This window comes from Danio rerio, chromosome 13 (genome assembly GCF_049306965.1).
Source record: "Danio rerio strain Tuebingen ecotype United States chromosome 13, GRCz12tu, whole genome shotgun sequence".
Taxonomy (NCBI): Eukaryota; Metazoa; Chordata; class Actinopteri; order Cypriniformes; family Danionidae; genus Danio; species Danio rerio.
The window spans coordinates 31,861,423-31,872,500 of NC_133188.1; the positions used below are offsets into that span (position 1 = coordinate 31,861,423).

Genomic DNA, 11,078 nt, shown 5'->3' on the forward strand with positions numbered 1-11,078 from the left:
AAATCACATTTCACTCAAGAGATAGTGGCCATGTAACAGTTCAAAGACAGGAGAGCCAAGAGGACAATAAATACCATTCTTCCATGCACTTGTGTTCAGATGTTCTCAAGGACATATCATTTTTTTCAATGCATAGTCTAACCATTTTCTCAATATGTATAGAAATACAGAAAATAAAAAGCATAGAATGCTAATGCAACTCATTTAACAACAAATTAACCTATGGTAACTAATTATAAATTATGGGTTTTCTACACTACAGAACTTTTTGAAGTAAAATTAAAGTTATACAAATGGATACACCAAAAAAGATAATGGAAACCTACTAGGACTATTTACTTACTAAGTTATATACTGGAATTACTGTAAGGGCGGGCTTTAATGGCATTCAATTCAACTCCAATTAATTTCGTTGGCAATAATAGTAATTTTATACATAACAGAAAACTTGAGCACATTCTGTTAATAAAGACTGCTTTGTGCCTTTAAATTGAGTGCATACTGAATCTTTGTGTGGCGCTTGGTAAAAACATGATAATACATTAATATTTTCCCTTGTTAAATAGGCCAAGATTATATCCAGTAACATAAATAAATTACCTCAGTTGTCGAGTTGAATCGCTCGGTCGATGGATACGTCAACAAGCGATGAGCTACGGCGATGTCCGTTTGTCATTTGTGAACGCATCCCGGTGGTATTTATGTGGTTTGTACGCATCCCTTGGGCTACATCACTTCCCAAGAGTGTATCGTTCGGAATTCGCGCCGTTTTTACCACAGGTAACGTTAACAGTTGTACAACCTTCAGGCACTTATTCTTCGTCAGATATCGGCTCATTAAGAGTAAATGTAAGTTAGTCTTTACGGCTACATAGCCTCGTTAGCTGCTATGAGCTAATGTGTAGGAACTGTTAAAGTAACTTAGGTAGGAAAACGAAGATGTAGGCCTACATTAACATAATATCTTTCCTGTTCTGTTTAGACCTCAACATTGGAAGGTATGACAAATTTGGACTGGTTTGCTAACTTTTACATATTATTTTTAATGCTTTGCTTACACCTTTTAGCTGTATGTTCACAGGTGTAAACTTCTATATGTATGTTTCACAGCTTACATTTTCATAGATGGACACTGCTGTGATTTAAAGCTTAAAACGTTTAGCACAAATCACTCTGATGAACATGAACACATATTAAAAACTGTTACTCGCTATTGTGCAACATTACCATCGGATGCAATATAATTGGAATACCACTGTTTTTTTTAATTTTTTTATTAAACCTTTCTAAAACTATAAACTTTCTGAAAATCTAGTATCAAGATTGCATTGTGTGGACGGTGGTGGTAGCCTTGTGTGCAGTGTGGTGAGCAACAATACTATTGACATCTCAAGTTCTGGCTTGTGTGCTTTGTTTGGCAAATCTGGCAAAAATATTCAAAATTCAAAGCACAAAGTTCTCACTTACATGGTCTGGACCATTGCACTCTTTTCTAATGTTTGGATCAGAAGTAAGGCTAAGGTTTTGCCACATCTTGTTATCTTCTGAGCAATTTTTATTGTTTATCTTCTGTGTTTTATTTTTTGTGTTTACCTTCTATGGTAATTTTACTTATACAGAGCAAATCAGTGGGTGATGCTAAACAGGCAGTGACACAAATGCACACATTGATCTACCTCAGTGTAGTTGGTGATTAATCACACTTTTATTAAATTGTCTCATTCCACAAACTGTAATTTTTGCAGATGAGCTTCAAAATAAGCAGCTTTAATAGTATTTAGTTGAAGCAGTTGATTTATAGTATTTAGTTAAACAGTTGATTTATAGTATTTAGTTGAACCAGTTTGCATGTTTTCCTTGTGCTGTCATTCGTCCAGGTCCCACAGCCCAAAGACATGTAGTTTATTTAATAAACTAAATAGGCCGTAGTGTATGTGTGTGAATGAGTGTGTATGGATGTTTCCCAGAGATGGGTTGCGGCTGGAAGGGCATCTGCTGTGTAAAACATGTGCTGGATAAGTTTGTGGTTCATTCCGCTGTGGCAACCCCGGATTAATGAAGGGACTAAGCTGACAAGAAAATGAATGAATGAACATTGCCCATAGTGTGTGTGAATAGGTGTTTTCCAGTACTTAGTTGCAGCTGGAAGGGCATGCGCTGCGTAAAACATATGCCGGAAATGTAGTGGTTTATTCCACTGTGGTGACCCCTGATAAATAACGGACTAAGCCAAAGTAAATGAATGAATAAATATTTATTGCAATAGTCACTCTCTCACTATCCTTCGGTTTAGTCCCTGATTAATCAGGGGTTGCCACAGTGGAATAAACCACCAATTACCTCTGACACGCAGTATGTTTTATGTAGAGCAGGGATTCCCAAACTTTTTTTATTCCGGGACCCACCTAGGCAAGTAATTCAATCTCAAGACCCACCATAATATTTTAATATGGAAAAATGGCTAAAAAAATGTATCCATTTAAAGCAGTCAAAAATATTTGGTGTGTGGCTTTTTGGATTTTACAATTTGATATGCACAAAATGAGGCTCGAAGTGCTTTTTGTGGGATGCTGGCTGTAACTGTGATCATTTTTTGTTGAAAAAGATTCTTTCTTTTTTCAGAAGAGAATATGATCAACCTTTGATCAAGCCCCTTGATTATGATCAAGCCCGGTCACATCACAGTAAATTCCACTGCTAGTATATAGTCATAGGAAACTACACTTATACTATACGACTACTACAAGCTGGGAAAACGTCAGATAAATATGCCAATGCAATTAACATTATTGCCGAGTAGATCTAATATTTACACATTTGCTTGAGGAAGGAATGATAGGGGTAGTGACATTACTATTACCCAATAACATCTATGCCCTTCCATAACATTAGGTGATGTTAAAACTAACAGATAGCACTCTAGCTATTTATTGATTAGCAATCTGTCAACGTTGGGATGTAAAAATATGGGACAACAAATAGCTTAAAATGATAAAATACATAGCAAACATTAGAAAATATTGACAATAAAATAAAAGGTTTAGCCTATTAAAATCAATGGACTATCCAGAAATTAAATAAAGCTATAAAATCTATTTCACTTTTAATTGTATTTGCATATTGATTAAAGTTACTATAGTTATTTAGTGAAGAGCAACAAATGAATCTCTCATTGTGTTTTGTTTGATAACAGTGGTGTTAATATAAGAATGTACAGATCTATAATAAAGCATTCAACTACTTTAGTAACTATTTGTGCTCATTTAAGAGAAAGTTAGTAGTGTTTAATAATATAATACGCAGGACGGAGCAAAAAAAAAAAACGAAAAAAATAAGCACTTTTCCGACGGTCCCTTAAGCCTGGTTTATACTTCTGCGTCTAGTGACCGGCGTAACCCACGACGCATGCAACGCGCGTAGGTGTGCATTTATACTTCTGCGCGCTGTCTCTGTTGGTCTGCATTAACACTTCCGAAACGCTAGTTGGCAGTGAGGTGTAAATGTTCGTCTGTGTCGAGTTTCTTCGCTGTTGTTCTGCTTTTCCTGAACACTTCCGGGATGTACAAGTGGCTCAAACTCGCTCATTTTGAGGCAGGAACCGGCAGACGTGCAACAACTTTAACTATGAGGTAAACACAAAACAAAACTTTCCATCCGGAGCTCCTTCACGGGACTCCACACTTGTAAACAATCGCTCCATCAGGCTCGCACCATTCACGCGGCTCTCGGTCCCGCTCAGACTCGTCAGCACTACCAAGCCGACCAATCACAGAGCCTGCGCTACGCGTTGTTGCGACATGTGGTTACATTTTTTGAGAGGTGCATGTCAGCGACGCCGACGGCCACGGCGAAGGGCTATGCGTCAGCGCCGTAGCATACGCCGGCGTTTGACGCAAAAGTATAAATCAGCCTTTAGTGAGAGCTCCGCTCAGCGCGGTTGCAAGGGCTCAAATGGAGCAGTGCTCGTAATGTTGAATGAAAAAAAAAGAAAAAGACAGCTGTGAAACATAACCAGCTTTGTCTTTTTGTAGGAAACACACTTTAGATATTTTTAGTGAAAGAGGTTTTTGAGTCAATGGTCAATGGTACTGGTTTTGATTCACCGCAATGTAAATATAGCTGCAGCTATGTGACGTTGCGCGACCCACCTTTGTTCACTGCGCAACCCATAGTTTGAAAACCCCTGAGAGAATGCCGTGTGTCTTATTCCGGTCACAAAATGGCAAAAATCCTACACGACGGAAATAGTTTGATTGTGGTGCTTACACGTTTACACTCAAGGAGCAGCATTTACAGCAGATTTTACAGTCCATAATATTGTAGTGATATTAACGTACAGTAAACTTTATTAACTTACAAATCATTTGACTAAGGTCCATCTTTAAACACTGATAGAGTACTGCTGATGATGCGAACTAACTTTGCCTCTGAATAAACAAGCAAAGACCTCTGATCGCTCACTTACCAAATCTGTAGAGACAGGACAATCAACACCAACTGGAGCCGCGTCTTTATTAAAAGGAGACGAGCAGCAAATCCGGATTTCACCATTTCCAGATGAGAAAAGCTCTCGGGTAAAAAATGTTCCTTAGACACGTATTTTTGTCATGCATCGCATGCTCTGTAATCCACACGTGAGTTCAGCTGTGCTCTCAAAGAGGGAAAAAGAAAACAAAACCTTTACTGCAGCAAATTATAAAAGCAACACTGACGACCCGTAACTTCAAACAATTCATGTTCTCCCACTTGGCAACACAACGTCTCTCTGTCGTCTGAACACTGCAACAGGTAAAAACAGTTTTCAAAGCTATCCAGGGCTGGACTGGGGCAAAAAATCCGCCCTACACTACACTTATGCTACACTACAGCCAATTTAGCTCATTCAATACACTATTCACTCAGCCTATATTCAATAAAAAACATTACAAAAACTGCCTGCAAATGCATGGGTAAATCTTCAAAGGGAACAGTGTACTTTAACCTCATTCACCTCATCCTGCTTGCTGTTTCACTATCTAAACAATCAAAACACAATATAAGTCAAATTTGTTTTATTTTGATATTATGATTAACAGACACCAAACAGCCTCGTCTAGCTGCATATTTATATGAGCATCATCTTCACTCTGCATATTTATAACAAAACAGGGCTTAACTGCCTCCTTTCATTTTCTTTGAAAAGAACAAACTTTACCCCGCCTATTTTGCAGAATATCAGTTTTAATAATCAATAATGGCCATTAGTACAGTATAACGTACAATAAATTTATATGATAAAGGTAAGCAATCAGTCAATGTGCAGAATCAGTGTACGTGGTTACATAAATTAATATATTAGCTTATCTTTGCACTCAGCCAAAACAACAAGATTAATTCAATATCACGTTTAACAACTATAGTGAGATGAGATCATCCAGCAGATGAACATTATACTCTCACCTGGGGTTTATGCTCACCCGCCAGCTCTTGGCAGAGAGTGTGTGGTCACGTGATTTGCGTTTTTAGCCGTGTACTAGAATGAAAGGAGAACTTCTCAGAACCGCTAAATGAAACTCTGGTGTATTTCCCGCGATTTCTTTGCGCCTCCCTTGCGTTTCTTCTCTCTGACTCTTGACTATTTTGACAAATAAACACAGACGACGCACGCTCACACAGAGCCCAAAATAGGAGTTTGTGATTGGACCAGCCCAATGTCAATAAAGAAAAGAGCCAATGGGCTGCAGTTTCACATGGGCCGGCCCGGTCTGTCTGTCCGGGAAAAAAAGGCATCTACTTTCAGAGAGAAAAGCACAGATCACAGCAGCGTCAATTAATAAGGCAGAAAAAAGCGATAGGCTGCTAAGCCTTTTATGGGCCGAACAGATCATAAGACGATCAGCCTGGCCCAAAAAGTACGTCGGCCCACCGGGAAAGTGCCCGGTCCGCCAGATGGCCAGTCCGCCCGTGAAGCTTTCATGCGTATTAATGAAGTTGCACCAAATACACAATAAAGCGCGCTGATTGGTTTGAACCAAGTCTTTCTCATGAATGAATGCAGCACACTCAGAGACGTAATAAAGTACTCACAAGTACAGACTTCCAGTCTACACGCTGGAATACAAGCTAAGATCTCATGGCCACGATGCAGCTTCAAAAATTTGTGAGAACGAATTTGCTCGAAATAACTGCATTGCTTTATTGCATTCCTGCATTGTGCTCTTCATAGCCGTGGTGGGCATTTTTCTCTGTCACGTGCTGAACCCAGTCGACCAAGCGCAACAGACTTGTTCATCGGACCAATCAGCGCAGATTAGCTTTGCTCTAAGAAGGGGTTTGGGAACAAATCAATCGCTGAACAAATCTTTATGAGAGGCGTTGGGATAATTAGGTAAAAATAAATGCATATTATTAGACAATGAAAGTGTTTTTTGACCTTGCATACATACCAGCCTGTTGTTGGAGACCCTCAAAACCAAATTATGACCTTTTATAATGCAAAATAGGGGCTCTTTAAAGCCAAATTTACAGATTACAGGATGCCACTGACATTCCACAACCAAACAAGCACAGATTCTGCATGTTTAGACACCAACAGACAAGAGTAACATATCCAACAAAACCCAACAATGTCAGTTGTAGTCTGTCTGTGAACTGACCTTAACATGTTTATGAAACAGCCAGAAAAATACAAGGGTTATCGATTTGGATTAGAATTGCTCAAAAGCTTATTGTTTGGAAACATTCATTCAAGAACTCATTATTAACCACCTAATTTTTTGGTCTAAATCAATACAAATGAAAATTTTCACAAAATTTGTCATGCTTTATATTTTTTAAAGGAAAAATTTGGAGGGAAAAAAAGTTAGTGGGTCATAATAGAATCAAAATCAACACAATATTTTATTTTGGGAAATATTACAGAAATAATACAGGAAAACAGAGTGATGTTAATGCACAAATACTGTCAGGATTATTATATTAGTATGCATCACCCCAAAACTGAAAGTAAAATGATCCAGTGAATCTCTATTCATTTTAGCCTACAGTCCTGCACAGTAAATGATCAAGAAGAATACATGCAGGAAGAATGTTCTGATGCTTGTCCATCTCTCTCTCTCTCTCTCTCTCTCTCTCTCTCTCTCTCTCTCTCTCTCTCTCTCTCTCTCTCTCTCTCTCTCTCTCTCTCTCTCTCTCTCTCTCTCTTGCAGCATTCTTTGACACTGTTTTAATGGACAGATTTCACCAGGAATGCTGTTCATTGTCTATGGGCTGAATCCTGATCCAAAAACACTGCAGTTCTGCTGGAGTCAAGTCCCGGAAATGCTACGGAACTGAAATCCCAAACATCATGACCACGTTTCCTTCCGGATGTCCATGAGCACAGTTGTCAGCCCCATCACAGGATCTTACGGACAAACTCGGCAAACCACACAGGCAGGCCACACGGTCATTTTGCATTTAAAACTTACACAGTTCCTCTGTTTTATTGTGCTGAACTTTATTCTGTGGTAGGTGGTGGCAGCTTTAACAATACAGCAACAAAAACACAGATTGAGCATGCTAAAATGTATGCTCCAAAACTCTCCTGCTCTACACTTTAATTTTAGAGTCCAAACATATTTTCAAGCAGGTTTCTAACCAGACAAGTGAAAAAGCAACAGGGTAAGAAAATCTTCAGACACATTTGTGCTTTTAATCAATGAAATACCTCCAGCACTACCTCATATTGGAGGCCTGCACTGGCCTAAAATACATTTGGAAAAGTAAAAAACTTCCTTTAAACCCACGCAAGGCTCTGCAATGACATTTGCCAGCCAGCCAGGAACAATTTCCCACGCTTTTACTCCTTTTCGCGACAGAAAGAGTGGCCGTCGGCTTCGCCTGAACAGCCTTCCTGAATCCAGTGTGTGGCGTTTTATGTCTAGCTTAAGCCTGGGCAGTTATGCCGCCGTAAATTTAGCCGTTTCAGACATTCAGTCACTTCTCTCAGCTAATATCAAGCAGAAGTGACCCGCCAGTGCTTTTACAGCCTCTATGCCATGTGTGTGTGTGCAGATCATGTATTGTAATAGCAGAAGAAAGATGTAAAAAGCAGTCTGTGAGGAGGGCAGAAGGAATGGATGGTGGAGGGAGAACATGAATGTGCTGGGAGCAGGGCAATGCTTGGAATGAGTCCAGCTTATAACTTTTCTGTAACAAATGGAGGCCAGACACCAGCACAAGGCGTGTGAAAAATAATGAAATGGTGACATGGGAAGCACAGCTTTTCTTGCACGGGTGCGATCAAAGCTACAGAATCATGCAGTGCATTTATTAAAACAGTGGAAAGCTTGTTTAATGACTAAAGTGACTTACTTAACCCGTTAAAAAGTGTTTTATAAACAGAACTGCAGTTGTTAACTGTTTCCATTTAAGCTGAAAATGACAATGGCGATGTTGCAAATGCTATTTGTGAATAATTAAATTGTTTTTCTCTTCATCTTTATTTCTATAGCACTTTTACAATAAAGATTGTGTCAAAGCAGCTTAACATAGAAGTTCTAGTAAATTGAAACTGTGTCAGTCCAGTTTTAAGAGTTGAAATTTTGTTTAGTTAAGTTCGGTGTTTAATTTTCACTGCTGAAAGTTCAAACACAGAAGAGCAAATCTATCGATGCGCAGCTCCACAAGTCCCAAAATCAAGTAGGCCAGTGGCGAAGAACAAAACTTCACCAATTGACGAAAGTGAAGGAGAAAACCTTGAGAGAAACCAGGCTCAGTTGTGTACGACCATTTCTCCTCTGGCCAAACTTCTTGTGCAGAGCTGCAGTTTAAGCGCTGGAGAACGCAGGACGTCCATCATGAAGAAGCTGCAGGTGTGAGTAGGTTACCGGCAGGTGTTCAGGCTGGCCCACGGGATCAATGCTGAGACTTGTCTGACACTGGGGTCTTTCAGGAATCAGTCTCATGCTCTACACTCCTCCACTACAGAATCTGCTCAGGATACAGCCTGATCTAGGATCATGAAGACCTCAGTATAGTGAAAAATAGACTATGCATTCACAATGAAAGCAGTGAGAGCATCATAGAAGCTTGAAGTCATTTATTTTCAATGGGAACCAACGGCAATAAACAGTGAGAACCAGCATGTCTTTGCCAGTGTGTACGTCAAGAAGAGTTGAAATCAAGTCCACTTAATGGTAATGAGCCATGATGTGGTTTGGCGTCAAGCAATCGAAATGTACATGTCACAATCACCAGGGATCTAATCCTTACAAATCGCCAGTAAACTCACAGATTGCATAGAACAACAAATCCACCAGTATATGGACTACAGGATTCAGTCATGGACCACACACTCACACCTGTTTCAGTTTACCATTGATTAGACCTACACAGCTGAGGCTGCTCATAGACTTATTAAACTCACATATACAGCTCACTCTGACACCCTTATTGCTGAGTCTTGTAAACTGTACTGTGAGCATTATGACGCGTTTTCCTTGCCTTCTGTGTTTGAACTTTGTTTTGTTTGTTGACTCTTTTGAACAGTATTGTATATAACATGCTTTTAAAGAATGTGAAAAAAATCCCATGCTCTAAGGATTCCCTATGTGTTCATCTATTCCTATCCAGGTCAAAAAATGTGCATCAGCTTTTCTACGGTCATGATCTGAGAGACAGGCGCGTGTGTGTGTGTGTGTGTGTGTGTGTGTGTGTGTGTGTGTGTGTGGTGCATGCCCGATGACAACCTAAACCTGGTTTTTGGATGACTGTTGACCTTCACCTCCCTACCGACCCAAGCTCTTAAACAGGGCGTGACATGGCCCTTTAAGTTACCACCCAGGAACCAACGCTGCCTGCAGCTCAGCCTGGCTGATGGATCTGAGAGCAGCCGCCAAACTCCAATCACCCCAGACACGAGCCCCAGGACCCCACACCACCCCACGGTACAGCCCTGTCACACACACAAAACACTTAAAGTGACGTGCAAAGCAGAAGTCTGTGAAATGCAAATGGTAAGATGTTACTGAGCTCAGTCCAAATCATACCTGATGTTCCTCAATACAAACTGTTGGCACACGATCAGTAAGAGTGGGCAGAGTGCTAGACTCTGATGCCATATTGTTGAGCGTGTTCATATGGGGTATATATTAATAACATATGTTGAATGAAGAGAAACACATATATCAGGTCGAACCCAATGGGCTTGTGAAACAACCACAGACTGAGTTTGGGAGAAAAAAAAATTCTGCAGTATCTGCAAGTAGAGATTTTCTTAAGCAGATGCCAGTGAAAGGCCTTCATCCACATGTATATTGGGACATATATGTTTCTGGCATATATGTGGACATATATGTTTCTGGCATATATATATATGGACATGTATGTTTCTGGCATATATGGACGTATATGTTTCTGGCATATATGGACGTATATGTTTCTGGCATATATGGACATATATGTTTCTGGCATAAATGTGGACATATATGTTTCTGGCATATATGTGGACATGTATGTTTCTGGCATATATGTGGACATGTATGTTTCTGGCATATATGTGGACATGTATGTTTCTGGCATATATGTGGACATGTATGTTTCTGGCATATATGTGGACATATATGTTTCTGGCATAAATGTGGACGTATATGTTTCTGGCATATATGTGGACGTATATGTTTCTGGCATATATGTGGACATATATGTTTCTGGCATATATGTGGAAATATATGTTTCTGGCATATATGTGGACATATATGTTTCTGGCATATATGTGGAAATATATGTTTCTGGCATATATGTGGACATATATGTTTCTGGCATATATGTGGAAATATATGTTTCTGGCATATATGTGGACATATATGTTTCTGGCATATATGTGGAAATATATGTTTCTGGCATATATGTGGACATATATGTTTCTGGCATATATGGACATATATGTTTCTGGCATATATGTGGAAATATATTTTTCTGACATATATGTGGACATATATGTTTCTGGCATATATGTGGACATATATGTTTCTGGCATATATGTGGACATATATGTTTCTGGCATATATGTGGACATATATGTTTCTGGCATATATGTGGACATATATTTCTGGCAT

At 39.4% G+C, this 11,078-nt stretch overlaps 1 protein-coding gene across 6 annotated transcripts in view; it reads left to right on the plus strand.

Moving 5' to 3' along the window:
- Positions 1-663: 663 nt before the first annotated feature.
- The window catches only part of fgf8a (fibroblast growth factor 8a), a 26,380-nt gene continuing 15,965 nt past the window's right edge, over positions 664-11,078 (plus strand). Inside the window, exons 1-4 of one of the 6 annotated variants that reach the window (XM_073919250.1) lie at positions 664-849; positions 983-998; positions 7,188-7,425; positions 9,595-9,908. In XM_073919250.1, coding sequence (XP_073775351.1) covers positions 9,838-9,908 — 71 coding nt within the window. In that variant the 5' untranslated portion in view covers positions 664-849; positions 983-998; positions 7,188-7,425; positions 9,595-9,837. Of the gene's footprint in view, positions 999-7,187; positions 7,426-9,594; positions 9,909-11,078 lie in introns of all 6 variants that reach the window. The other 5 variants (XM_073919246.1, XM_073919248.1, XM_073919247.1 and 2 more) reach the window with 5 other exon arrangements.